This window comes from Cyberlindnera jadinii (assembly GCF_001661405.1).
Source record: "Cyberlindnera jadinii NRRL Y-1542 unplaced genomic scaffold CYBJAscaffold_29, whole genome shotgun sequence".
NCBI classification, from domain to species: Eukaryota; Fungi; Ascomycota; class Saccharomycetes; order Phaffomycetales; family Wickerhamomycetaceae; genus Williopsis; species Williopsis jadinii.
The window spans coordinates 10,345-23,791 of record NW_017963680.1 but is presented as its reverse complement, the minus strand read 5'-3'; the positions used below and the strand labels follow the sequence as shown (position 1 = coordinate 23,791).

The 13,447-nt window shown below is 42.4% G+C and overlaps 8 protein-coding genes across 8 annotated transcripts; 6 read left to right on the top strand and 2 right to left on the bottom strand.

Moving 5' to 3' along the window:
* The first annotated feature begins 152 nt into the window (after window positions 1-152).
* Window positions 153-988, top strand: CYBJADRAFT_170041 (aspartate/glutamate racemase family protein). Its single transcript, XM_020216041.1, has one exon. It carries the CDS (start codon window positions 225-227, stop codon window positions 903-905), a length of 681 nt encoding a protein of 226 aa, XP_020067709.1. The 5' UTR covers window positions 153-224; the 3' UTR covers window positions 906-988.
* Window positions 989-1,067: 79 nt separating this feature from the next.
* Window positions 1,068-2,310, top strand: CYBJADRAFT_170040 (D-mandelate dehydrogenase-like dehydrogenase). The gene has a single exon (XM_020216040.1). The coding sequence runs from the start codon at window positions 1,207-1,209 to the stop codon at window positions 2,266-2,268; it is 1,062 nt and encodes a 353-aa protein (XP_020067708.1). The 5' UTR covers window positions 1,068-1,206; the 3' UTR covers window positions 2,269-2,310.
* Window positions 2,311-2,472: 162 nt separating this feature from the next.
* Window positions 2,473-4,296, top strand: CYBJADRAFT_187372 (uncharacterized protein; the record flags this gene model as incomplete). The annotated part of the gene is made up of 1 exon (XM_020217258.1): window positions 2,473-4,296. The coding sequence occupies exon 1, from the start codon at window positions 2,632-2,634 to the stop codon at window positions 4,294-4,296; it is 1,665 nt and encodes a 554-aa protein (XP_020067707.1). The 5' UTR covers window positions 2,473-2,631.
* Window positions 4,297-4,477: 181 nt separating this feature from the next.
* On the bottom strand, window positions 4,478-5,541 carry CYBJADRAFT_170039 (uncharacterized protein). The gene has a single exon (XM_020216039.1). It carries the CDS (start codon window positions 5,467-5,469, stop codon window positions 4,495-4,497), a length of 975 nt encoding a protein of 324 aa, XP_020067706.1. The 5' UTR covers window positions 5,470-5,541; the 3' UTR covers window positions 4,478-4,494.
* A 350-nt stretch (window positions 5,542-5,891) lies between these two features.
* Window positions 5,892-7,202, top strand: CYBJADRAFT_133108 (MFS general substrate transporter; the record flags this gene model as incomplete). Its single annotated transcript, XM_020213093.1, has 1 exon — window positions 5,892-7,202. One exon carries the CDS (start codon window positions 5,892-5,894, stop codon window positions 7,200-7,202), a length of 1,311 nt encoding a protein of 436 aa, XP_020067705.1.
* Window positions 7,203-7,286: 84 nt separating this feature from the next.
* Window positions 7,287-8,679, bottom strand: CYBJADRAFT_195551 (acetamidase/formamidase family protein). Its single transcript, XM_020217562.1, has one exon. The coding sequence runs from the start codon at window positions 8,625-8,627 to the stop codon at window positions 7,311-7,313; it is 1,317 nt and encodes a 438-aa protein (XP_020067704.1). The 5' UTR covers window positions 8,628-8,679; the 3' UTR covers window positions 7,287-7,310.
* A 1,216-nt stretch (window positions 8,680-9,895) lies between these two features.
* CYBJADRAFT_156520 (sodium:solute symporter family protein) lies at window positions 9,896-11,955 on the top strand (the record flags this gene model as incomplete). Its single annotated transcript, XM_020213470.1, has 1 exon — window positions 9,896-11,955. The coding sequence occupies one exon, from the start codon at window positions 9,896-9,898 to the stop codon at window positions 11,897-11,899; it is 2,004 nt and encodes a 667-aa protein (XP_020067703.1). The 3' UTR covers window positions 11,900-11,955.
* Window positions 11,956-12,347: 392 nt separating this feature from the next.
* On the top strand, window positions 12,348-13,212 carry CYBJADRAFT_170034 (uncharacterized protein). Its single transcript, XM_020216038.1, has one exon. The coding sequence runs from the start codon at window positions 12,613-12,615 to the stop codon at window positions 12,898-12,900; it is 288 nt and encodes a 95-aa protein (XP_020067702.1). The 5' UTR covers window positions 12,348-12,612; the 3' UTR covers window positions 12,901-13,212.
* The last annotated feature ends 235 nt before the right edge of the window (window positions 13,213-13,447 follow it).

Sequence of the window (13,447 nt, the reverse complement as noted above, 5' to 3'; positions counted from 1 at the left end):
TATGCCCGATAAGTGTCTTCAGTCTCAATATCCGCCATATACTTATAACAGCAGTATATGCTTTTTGAACTGTACCCCTGTGTGACATTGTGATGATGCTAACCGACACAATGACCGTGAAGACACTGGACCAGCTGCCCTTTGTAGGGAGCACAAGACCCAAGATCAAAGTGTTGTTGTTGAACCCCAACTCCACCGAGATCATGACATCGAATTGCCTCTCTATGGCCTCAAAGTTTTTGGCACCAGATGTTGCCCTGTATGGATACACAGCCAAACAACCTGCGCCATCAACTGTTGAATGCCATTTGGATGGTGTGCTATCTGCAGCTGACACTTTTAGAGACAGCTACGATTACGTCCAACAGGTCGACGCGGTCCTTGTTGCGTGCTTCTCTGACCATCCTTTGACCAATTGTCTACGTGAAGAGTTCAATGTACCTATTTGTGGAATCTTTGAGGCTGGAATATACACAGCTAGAATGTTGGGTGGTAAGTTTGGTGTTATCACCACCGTGGCACGGTCATCGATAAGACACGGTATCGCAATCAGATCTATGGGTCTCGATGGATACTGTGCAGGGCTAGAGAGCACAAATTTGAAAGTAGCCGAGCTCCACACCAAGCCTAGAGAAGAGGTCTTGTTCCTCATGTCCAAAGTCGCGGTGAAGCTTGTCGTTGAAAGAGGTGCTGATACAATTGTACTTGGATGTGCCGGTATGGCTGATATGCAGATTGCAGTAACCAATGCCGTTAGAGACTACGGAGTACAAGTCATTGATGGGGTTTCTACAGGTGTTAATCTCCTCACCGGTATGGTGCGTAGTGGTTTGAAGACTTCTAAGGCTGGCTTGTTCTCTAGCAGTAGAGAATCGCGGCTATCAAGAGGTCAAGATTATGTCTAATTATGCAATTCAGCTATATATGATTTGATTGGAACGGCCAATCGGAGTTTTCGAGGGCATTTCTCCGATTCCGCTTATAGGCGCTAATTTGTCCCTGTAGCAGCCTTAAGAGAAAGCCGAGCGCTCGGCTGAGATGAACATTTTATCCAACTCGGAGCCTGTGTTTGCTTTGTTGTGTATGGTTTTATAATTGAACAGGTTTGCTCCAGTTTGAACTGACTGTGCATGGACTGTGTAGAGAGAAGCATTGGATAAAGCTTCTACTTTCTGTCTCCTCTTGCTAACATCTTGCCGTTATTCAATGACCGTCGCAAAGCCAAGGATCCTGTACATTCCATGGGATGAGCCTGTTCATGACGAAGAAGCATGGAAGACACTCAATGAGAAGTTTGAGCTTGTTAACTACGACTTTGACACAGTGGAAGAGTATATGGACGAGTTGAGAAAGCCAGACCATGGTAAGATTGGTAACATCGATGGTGTTTGTCGCTCTGCATGGCTTAAATCAAACCCATATATTCACCATTACATCCTCAGGGACGAAGCAGTGAAGTTGTTGCCTGAGTCTGTAAAGATTGTTGTGCAATCAGGTCATGGTTACGATATCGTTGACGTTGATTACTTGACTTCGAGAGGCATTGTCTTTTGCAACTCTCCTGATTCCTGCTCAAGAGCCACTGCAGATATTGGTATATCGTTGATCTTGAACTCTTTCCGTTATTTGACATTCGCAGAACACTGTGTCAGAACCCCTGGAATGTATTACCAAAGCCAAGAGATTGCGCATTTCGGAGAGGATCCAAACGGGAAGACTTTGGGTATCGTTGGCTTGGGCGACATTGGGTCCCTTGTTGCAAAGACATGTAAAAGCCTCGGTATGGATATCGTTTACCATAACAGATCGCCTAAACCGTTGTTGGAGGCACAAACGCCTATGCAGTACTGTAAGTCGATTGACGAGCTCTTTGCTCAGGCTGACTGCATCTTCATCTCGTGTCCTTACACCAAAGAGACAAGACACCTTATCAATACTGAGGCGTTCAAGAAGATGAAACCGAGAGTGCGCCTGGTGAACATAGCTAGAGGCCCGATAGTCGAAGAAGCTGCTGTGATCGCTGCTCTCGAGAGTGGCCAACTCGTCGGTGCAGGCTTCGATGTTCACGAGTTTGAGCCAAAGATCGATGAACGACTTCTACGTAACTGGAAGATCACACTGACTCCGCACACCGGTGTCTGTACTAGAGATTCTTTCCAAAACTTTGAAAAGAAATGCGTGAAGAACCTCGTTCAGTATTTCTACGGGAACGAAAAGCCCCATACAATCGTTAACGACGAAGCTTATCACAGTTCAACATCAGAATAAACAGAACCACCCAGATTATTCACTTTGTAGATAGAAAAGAACACCATACAGATCGGCTAAATGAAACGCTGAAATGATATGTGGTTAGGGTAGCACTTGTTGTTGCGAACTGAGAAATGTCCGTCACCTGCAATGTTCATGGGAGCGTCGGAGAATCAAGAAATTTTCTCCGACGAGATAAGAAGATCATCAGACATATCGTTTAACATCAAATTGTTTTCCTTATCGTTTGAGATTGATGGCACGTACCTTGATTTCTGTCTTTGCACTAGAGCATGGGTCAAATATAAAAATACAGAAGAGTCCACTCCTGATTGAAACCTACACCACCACTAAGCCCATCATCATTTTAACATTTGAGCGATGAAGTTCTCTGAAATCAAATCAAAGCTTGAGATACCTCTTGATCCTGGGTCATACTCAGATGGATATCTCTATTCAAACAAAGATCTGGACCCTGTTCCGCAGTGGTCTGATGAGAGAAAGTGGGAATGGTTTAGCAACTTGGGGTTCTGGATCGCGGAAGCAATGTCGATTTCCATGTACCAAGTTGCATCCTCTTCCATCTCTGCAGGTCTTTCACCGGGCTTAGCCATATTGGCCATCATTATTGGTCACATAATTGTTTCGATCCCTGCTATGCTCAACGCTACGTTGGGAGCCAAGTATGGCCTGGGGTTCCCAATTCTGATGCGCGCCTCTGCTGGTGCTGGTAACAGATTCTCTGGTGCACATGTCATGGTGTTCATCAGAGGTATGGTTTGTGTCCTGTGGACTGGTACTCAGACTCTTCTTCTTGGTCAATGTATCCAATCTATGATTTCTGCTATTTGGCCATCTTTCAATCATTTTAAGAACCATTTACCAGAATCTGCAGAGATCACAAGCGCTGGGCTCTTGTGCTTCTTCCTGGGTATCATTGTTCAAATACCTGCTCTTTATCTAACAGTTAACCAATTGCGTTTTCTGTTTACCATAAAGATCATTGCTGGTATCTGCTTCTCTATTGTGCTCTTTGCATGGGCTGTCCATGGGGCAAAAGGGTTCGGCCCAATTTTCAACCAAGGAACTGACATCAAAGATGGAACACCAGTAGCCGTTGTGTTCTTTAGGTGTATGATTTCAGCTATTGGTCCAAAGGCAACGCTAGCTTTAAACATCTCTGATTTTACAAGATATTCGAAGAAACCAAGACAAGTGTGGTGGCCGCAGTTTGTTGGTCTTGTTATTTTGGTAACCATCTGTGGTTTGATCGGCATAATTGTCACCTCAGCTACAAAGGTGATCTATGGGGTCCAAACATGGAATCCTTTACAAGTTGAAGTGCTTTGGGATAACAGAGCTGCGCAGTTCTTTGCATCTTTGATGTGGGCATTTTCCACCATGATGACTAACATATCTGCCAATACGGTGTCGTTTTCCTACGATTTGTCGTTGTGGTTTCCACGTTGGATAAATCCAAGACGTGGTGCCTATGTGTGTTTAATCTTGGGTATTGTGTGTTGTCCTTGGTACATTCAAAACTCAGCCACGTCTTTTTCGTCTTTCCTTGGTGGTTATAGTCTTTTCCTTGCACCAATTGCAGGATGTATGTGTACAGACTATTGGATTGTCAGAAAGAGAAAGATCAACGTTCCAGGCCTCTACAGGATTGATGGACCATACAGATTTTTCCATGGATTCAACATCCCATTCTTTATTTCTTTTATCTTTGGAATCTTGCCAAACTTGCCAGGTTTAGCTTGGGTTTGTGGAAACACAAGCGTGCCAAAGGGAGCTATCTATCTCTATTCCATCTCGTACGTCACTGGTATTGTGATTTCATCTGTATCTTATTATTTGATCTGTACTTACATTCCAAAGATTTGGATGGCTGATCTGGACAACTTTGAAGAAGACCCTGGTAACACATTGTACAAGCCTGACATTGTTCTTGAGGGCCTTGGCCAAGAAGTTGCATCATCTGGGTCTTCAATTTCAAAGGAGAAAAATATGATCCGCACCAACGCTGTTCTTATTGAGGACTAAATAACCCTGTTTTAATCACAATTTGTTTTTATTGATGATTGTAGTATACTATATATATTTCACAAGGGTTTTGGTAATTGAAGCAAAGAATCCTCTCGTTTCTTCCAGTATTGTTTCCAAGAGCGTGGGTTGAATAAAGCTTCAGCGACAGGATAATTAAAACTAATCTACATATGATGATGTCAAAGGAACATGCATTTACGCGCTGTATGGAACGTAGGGAGTATCAATGGAGCCCTTCTGTTCAACCAATCTACTATATAACTCTGGGCGTCTATGTCTAGAGAAGTCAAACATTTTCTTCTTACCATTAACTGCTTCGTCCAAGTCAATCTCACAGACGAGCAATTCGTCGTCCTCTGTTTTGGCCTTTGCAATGACAACACCATTTGGATCAACGATGAGCGATCCAGCAATAAGTTCTTGGTCGTCTTCCATGCCGCATTTGGCCACTGAGACGGCAAAGCAGGAGTTGAAATAGGCATTGGCAGTGGTTGACAAATCAGAATGGTGCATTCTCAGCTCTTTGTTCTCTTTGGAGCCGAAAAGCGCAGTGCCATTACTAGTGGTGTTGTAACCGTTAAGGCATAGATCCATACCTTGAAGAGCGTAACATCTCCAAGCCTCAGGCCATCTTCTGTCATTACAGATGAGCATTCCCATAGTTGCATCGAGCCATTCTGGATCAGATTTGTAAGCCGGGAACCCCAAATCACCGTACTCGAAGTATCTCTTCTCCAATTGTTGGAATGCGATACCTTCTGTAGGTTCAACGAACCCAGGCAAGTGCGCCTTTCTGTACTTCTGAACCAATTGGCCCTTGTTATCAACCAGGATGTAGGTATTGAAATGATGGCCATCGTCAGTCAACGCGGCGTAACCAAGAACAAACCCGATTCCATGCTCCTTTGCCGCATCGAAAAGAGGTTTGACAACCTCATTCTTCGTGATATCACCTTTCTCAAAATAACTGTCAATCTCCTCCTGGGACTCAATCAGCCATCTTGGGAAGAAAGATGTCAGTGCGAGTTCTGGAAACACTGCAAGTTTAGCACCCTTTTCAGCAGCTTGTTTCAACAAACCAGTCAGTCTGGCAACAGTTTCGGATTTAGGTGTAGCCTTTTGGATTGGGCCAAGTTGTACTCCAGCGATTGTAAATTTTCTCACAGCCATAATTGATGTTCCTCACCACGTCATACGAAAGAGAGTAGTCACTTGATGCCATGTGTCCATATTTATACACCACGACTCAAAGGCTGTAGATAAGAAAGAGCAGTCTATTTCAGATATACCGGTGATGAGCTCGGAGATCTGCCGACAAAACTCCGAGTATTTTCTTGTTAAGGACAACAGTGCGCCATCGGGTAATGCGACGTATTCGAACGAGCCATACATTTAAAACAAACATCATCACAGTGTATGAAAACTAGCAGCAGCAGCAGATCCAAAGAGATGGAAGTTTGGAAGTATGTGTATGTTATTATTCAATGGCGGACAAATTAGAAGCTCACATAACCCATGAGTTGGATCTCAATGATACTGGGTCCACTCAGAAGGATGAACAACAGGAACAGCAGCTCACTGAACGAGAGCTGATGGACGATGAGACTTTCTATTCGCTATGTTCGCCTTCTAGGAAGAAGCTCATAGTGTTCATAGTATCACTTTCATGTTTCCTTTCACCCTTGAGCTCAATGTCTTTCTTGCCTGCTGTTTCCATCATTGCTGAGGAGTTCCATACTACAGGTACCGTGATCAACATTTCCAACGCTGTGTATAACTTTTGCATGGCGATTTCAACGATATTGATTTCTCCCTTGGGTGCCATATATGGCAAGAGATGGGTCATGATCATTTGTCTATCTTTGTTTGTGCTGACCTCTATTCTGACAGCTGTTTCACAAAACCTGGCGATGTTCTTTGTTTTCAGAGCTCTAAGTGCAATGAGTGGAACTCCGGTTTTTAGCATTGGCTCAACAATACTGGGTGATATTTATCAGCCTACAGAAAGGGGTAACGCAATGGGCCTTTCATTGTTAGGTTCGCAATTGGGCCCAGCATTTGGCCCTGTGCTGGGTGGTATCATTGTTACCTATACTACTTGGAGAGTTATATTCTGGGTTCAGGTTGGTCTTTCCACTGTCAACCTCGTGCTGGCCATAATGTTCTTACCTGAGACTTCGAGAATCACAACATTGCAGAAGATGAGACGAGAAAAGTCCAATCCCAAACTTTGGTTCTGTCCCTTCAACCCTGCAAGAGTTATATGGGCCTTGTTCCGTTATCCAAATTTGACACTCGCAGGTATTATCAGTATGTCGATCCACTTTAACATGTTCTCGCTTCTCACCCCGATAAGGTATGTTGTTGATCCTCGCTTTGGACTCGAGAAGCCAATATTTGGTGGCTTGTTTTATCTGGCACCGGGATTCGGATACGTCGTTGGTGCCTTTTGGGGAGGGAAATGGGCAGATCATTACGTCCATAAGTATATGCGACTAAGAGGTAGAAGAGTCCCTGAAGACAGACTGCGAAGTATGTTTTTGGCATACGGGTTGGGGTTGCCAGGTACGGTATTGGTTTACGGATGGTGCTTACAGAAAGAGAAAGGCGGGATGGCTTTGCCTCTTGTAATGATGTTTCTCGGAGCTGTATCACAGACCATATGCTATCCCAGTATTAACACATACTGTGTCGATTCTATGCCTCAACTGAAGGGTGATGCAATTGCAGGAAATTACTTTATTAGATTCATAGCAGCAGGCATAAGTTCTGCATCTGTCTTGACAGAGATTAACTCGATAGGTGTGGGATGGACTTGTACTATCAGTGCATTCTTCTTGATATTTGGATTTATATGCTGTCAGGCTTTGATAAGGTATGGTGAGAGAATGCGTTTGAAGTGATTGAATATATAGACTTGAATTAGTAAATACGAAGCATTATTTTTGAGGTTGATTATTTGTGTGAGTAGATTCTTACAACACAACCTCTTCTTTAAATACTTAAAGTTACTAATGACCACAACCTCTGGTGGACTTGATGATATCAAGGAACTTGTTAGCTAATTCATCGGTAAGTGGGAATCCCTCTTCCAAATCATCAGTAGCAAATGCACAATTCCCCATATCTTTCTTCTGGACCTCAGCTTCAGGAGAGATATCGAACTCAAATATATCCATTGGGAGTCCAATTGTAGTACAAGAGTTCGGAACATCAACAATACCTGCAATGTGACCTTGAATGGGAGCAGTTGACAATAACAAATAGATCTGATAATCGTTGTAACCAAATCTTCTGAGGTATTCAATCACTCTGAGACAAGTCTGCCTATAAGCAACGGTTGTATCGAGGCACAACTGTTTCCCTTCTTCATTGACAGAGAACCCTTCAAATGTGAGGTATCTATCAGGTCCAAAAGTTGGCTCAACATTACTTGGAAGATACATTGGGCTCTTCATGTTCAGTTTCTCCATCCCATTTTTGATCACACTCACCTCAAATGTGACACAGCCTGCCATCTCAATGGCCCCACAGAATGATATTTCTCCGTCGCCTTGTGAGAAGTGAAGATCACCAATACTCAAGAGTCCACCAGGAAGGTACGTTGGTAGATAAACCACGGAACCTCTTGTCAACGCTTTGATGTCACAATTACCTCCATTTTCTGGCCTACCAGGGATTGTGCGGGCACCGTTGAACTTTACAGATTCGATAACCTCCTTCGACGCCTTTGTTCCAGCGAAGACACCTTTATCGTTTGGAAGATTCGCCATGACAAAATCTGCATCTGGATTCTCATTAACCAGCTGTGATTCCCTGGTATTCCACTCTTTCAACACATCATGACTTGGTGCAACACCGATGATTCCAGGATGACAAATTCCAGGGAATTTCACTCCTGGTATATGTCTTGAAGTACAGTAGATACCTTCAAAATCAAAGATTGCTTTTGCAGCTTTGGGATAATGTTTATCCAAGAACCCACCACCATTTTCCTTTGCAAAGATTCCACAGTAACCCCACGGTTGTCTCTCCAAAGGTTGAACATCTTGAAGTTGGACTTTCAAAACGTCACCTGGCTCACAACCTTCAACGCTAAATGGACCAGAGAGGTAGTGAATTCTTGTCAAATCTGCATATTTGATATCATCTGCCGAGTCATTGTTCCCAACTTGACCTCCAGTCCAGTCAAAGCATTCAATCTTGTACGACTTGTTCTGTGAGATGGTCTTATAAGCAGGAATATCAGGATGCCACCGATTGTGCACACCTTCCTGCTCATAAGCTGGTTTGTTGAGGTCTATTTTAACCAAGTATTCTGGGGCCATTGTTATATGGAGTAATCATCCACGAGAGTAAAGTTGCTTGGGACGAGAAGGCCGAATCATAAATACATTTCAAAGATATAGCTTTATCCGGTTATATCTGAATGATCACTTATCTGTTATCGAATTATGAGACTGGTAGCAAAACGTTTATCTACAACAACTGATAGACACTGAACTTCATTCGGCGAAAGATCGATTAGTTGTTAAGGGATCTGTAATTTAAGAACCCCCCGAATAATTCCTGTTGCTGTATGTACCATTGTTAAACATCTATGTATACCTCTTGGACTTATTTTCTTATCGATAACGAGTGCGTAATGACCATCCTAATCAGGAATCTATAATTTCACACCATGTTTCCGATATTGTTGATAAAGTCGAACATAGCAATCGTCATTTCGGCGTAATGGTTATGATCAACTAGCTATTGGCTCTGCTGGTATGTTTGCTACAATTGCACTAGTTATGTACTTGCCAATACCTCATTATTTAACTCTAATCAACTTGTTTACTTGTATAGCTACAGTGTAGATAAACTCAATGGGCGCTACGGACTCCCAAATGACCAAAATAGCATTGTTATATATCTGATACCGAATCGTCATGGGAGTGGGGGGGGGGGGGTCCCAGTATTTACCAAAACAAATCAAATCATGGATATACATTGTAACTGATATTCCACGGATGCCAACAAGAGATTAAGCTCGCCGAAAAAGGTTTTATTCTGATCTGCAATTGCATTTGATCGCATATGCATTCCAATACTTATCTGTTCAAGACACATCAATGCCACAGGGACTGGCAAATTAAACCTGTTATACGTTTTTTTGACTCATAAATTCATATCGCCGTGTTTGACACATTGTACATTGCACACGGGCTTTTAACCCCGTGCATGGCCTTATCAGTAGCTTATACTTTCTTGTCTTTGACGCTTTAATCAGGGAAACAAAGTACAATGTTCGGTGTAACCTTCTTTATCTGAAACGTAGTCATGTTCCCAATTAGTAACTACTTGTTAGGTCGAGAGACCTAATACGATGTTTAGAGCGAGGTGGTGTTATGTCTTCATAGATGGTATTACTAATGATGAACTACAACGTTAAACAAGCACAAGCATCAGAGCATTGAAACATCGATCGATCTACTGATAAGCAAAATGGCAATTATAAATACAGTCTTCTTTCGATTCCTTTACTCCCCCAACCATATACAATTAACGAAGTCTAACGATTCAAACAAGCCCATAATTCCCCTCTCCACTCCAAATGGTGGAAGTTGAACCAATCCTCAGCCAATCTTATGGCTACATTTATATCCTTGTATTGGGATTTGTCTTCGCTTTGATCATGATTATGATCACAACGATCTTAGCCAAGTTTGCTGGTGAGAAACAAACTTCGGAGCACTTTACTACAGCTTCCAGATTTGTGGGGCCAGAAATCCTCTGCATTGGTGTTGTCTCATCTTGGACTTGGCCTGGTACCTTGCTCACAAGTTCTGGAATGTCGTACAGCTACGGTATTTGCGGTGGAGCGTGGTATGCATTTGCATTTACAATCCAGATTACGTTCTTCGCCTGTGTTGCACTTGAGATCAAAAGAAAAGCACCAGGTGCTCATACGATCCTCGAGATTGTTAAGGCACGGTTTGGAAGCAATGCTCACTTCGTATCCATGTTTTACGGTATAGGTACAAACGTGATTATCTCTGCAATGTTATTGTTGGGTGGTTGTCAAGCGATCAGCGTTGTCACAGGAATGCATATAGTTGCTGCTGCGATGTTACTGCCACTAGGTGTTTGGGCTTACACTGTCACTGGTGGTTTGAAAGCAACATTTATATCTGATTGGATTCACACCGTCATCATATATATTGTTATTCTTACTGCATTGTTTGTGACATATACAAGCTCTGATAAGATTGGCTCCATTGATAAAATGTACGATCTCTTGACTCATGTTTCCATCGAACATCCATCTGCAGGACATGAAGGGAGTTATCTTACATGGTCTAATAAACAAGCTATTTTCAATGGTTGGAACATTGTTGTCGGAGGGTTCTCAACTGTGTTTTGTGATCCCAGTTATGCCCAGAAGGCCATTGCAGCAAAGCCGAAGGCAAGTATGATTGGCTACTTCACAGGAGGTCTTTGTTGGCTAATTATACCACTGGGATTGTCAAATCTCGCACTGGCAAGCTTAGCTTTGGTAAATGATCCAGATTCACCAACTTATCCAGATCTTATCCCCTCTGTTAACGTCAACGAAGGTATTCCGATGCTCTACGGTATGTATATGATCCTGGGAAAATCCGGTGTGGCCGCAGGCCTGTTGATGGTTTGGCTCGCTGCGACGTCTGCGACATCCGCTGAACTCATTGGATTCTCCTCAGTCATGACGTATGATGTCTACAGATCTTATATTAAACCGCAAGCTTCAGGTAAGGAGTTGGTTAGAATGACCCACATTTTTGTTACTTTCTTTGCCATTGCTATGGGTGGGTTGACTGTTCTCTTTAACTACATTGGTATTACAATCTCATGGATTATAAGTTTTATTGGTGTGATTATCGGTCCTGGTGTTTTTGCCTTTACTTTATCTCTCTTCTGGTCAAAAATGACTACCCTATCTTGGGTAGTGGGTCCCCCTTTGGCCACTGTGATTGCTGTTATCTCATGGTGTGGTTCTGCAAAGTCGCTCTATGGAGCTGTCAATAAAGATACCTTGGGTGAACAGTATTCCTGTGCTGTGGGTAACTTTGTTGGGTTATTTGGATCCTTGATTCTGATCGTTGCCATTTCCCTATTGAAGCCAGATCCAGAGCCATATAACTTTGACGATTTGGATAAGAAATTCACAGTTGGAGATGATGCTACAATGCAGGAGGCTAACGCGATGAAGGTACAGGATAAATCTGAGAATGACGAGCTCACGAAGTACGCTAGCTACGCCAAGATCATTTCTATTGCTATCTTCATTATTCTTATTTTCCTCGTTCCACTTCCAATGTATGGAAGTGACTACATCTATAGTAGAGGTGGCTTCAAAGCTTGGATCGTTATTATCTTTATTTGGTTGTTTATCGCTGCATCTTATGCCATTTTCTCTCCCGTTATAAGAGCAAGAAAGGCTCTTGTTGATCTGTTCCTGGTTGGAATCGGCAAGAAGAAGCCAGCCCAGGTGGATCTTCTTTCTTCCCATGCGTCAAGAGTAGATTCTTCAGAAGAGGTCATTAATATTGAGGAGATGATGGACACAAAGTTGGACTAAACCAGATGAAGACTATATATGCCTGGTAATTATATATTTGAACAATGACTCATAAGAAGGAGTAATCGTAGGCACTATTATACAAGTGAATGGTAATACCTTACGTGAAGAAGAACACAGAGAAAATATTGTAAATTTAGTCGAATAATCGAGGAAGTATTAACGTTTCAACCTCTATAGCTTACCTCGTTGTAAAGCCATGAAATGGTAAGCCACAAAGTGGACAATGAACAAGTTTCATAGTAGAGAGTCAAATGTTGACGGATATCCAGATGTTGATGTAATCAGATCTTCGATCACTAAACACGATATCACAAATCTTAATGGCCAACTGTCATGAATATGATATCTCAACATGTTTAATACCTGTTCCAGTTTTTCCTTCGTCTTGTTGTAGATTCAACTGGATAACGTCCCAAGTCATAGATCTATTTCTATCAGCGGACACATGGTGTGCAATATATATTTACGTTACATTTTACATACGTATAAACTTCAATAATCTAATAGACCAATGGCTCTTTGTTGTAACCCTCAGATATACCACAGTGGTTTATGGATCGTCAGTCTGGATAACATCTGATGCGGTTGTCCTCTCATATGGTCCATGGAGTCTACTTGACTGCCAATACTTTGTCTCTTGGAATCACATGAAATAATTCACCAACAGATACACATGCCATCAAATGTGTCACTAGCCATAGCACTACCCTATGGGCTATCAGCAGGGAATTAGATCACCCGATGTGTGTACACCTCAACAGTTATTGGGACTCAATTTCTCCAATGGTGTTATAATTGTGGCTACTTTGCTCATACCAACACTTTATTCCATTTCACCTTTGGACGGCGACTCAGCATCTGAACTTGGGCGACTGACACAGGATAATCACTATGGTATGATTAAGAGATGTCGAATGAACATAGCTGCAATGGTGGATAGTCAAAGAACTTGTTGTGATGCTTGGATACAGCTACCGCTTTTAACTTTCATCTTCTGAACTTTGACATGAACAAAGCTGCTGATCACCGCTCTCTCGGTTTTCCAGACGCTCTAATTTGAGCCACACAGTATGCTGCACTCTTTCTTCATCGTGAAGTGTCTGTCTTCCACGATAGATCGAGGTGCTGGTTGTGTTTGTACGAGTATGAATCGACTATTGTTGTTACTCATTGGGTCTCCTGTAGCTCAGATCATCGAGCGATGACCACTTTGTGTTACTTCAACAAGTTACACACATACATGGAGCTGACTCTATATGATAGAGATCCTTACTGAGTGTACTTGAAGTCGATGGCTTTTTGGATGTAAGCTGTTGTTGTCATTGCTTGTTGGTGATGTAGTTGTCGTCGATGGGTTGTTATTATTTCACATTAGCTGACGCAAAACATCCGTACACCACTGAAGTTTTTTGTGGTGGAGAAAAAAAAACATCAACAAAGCAAAGGGGGTCTCTCCTATATCAACACACTTATTCCCTTAACAGTCTAAGCTTGGAAATGTTGGAAGATGGTAGCTTTAGGGTACAATGTTGCTATGTATCATAT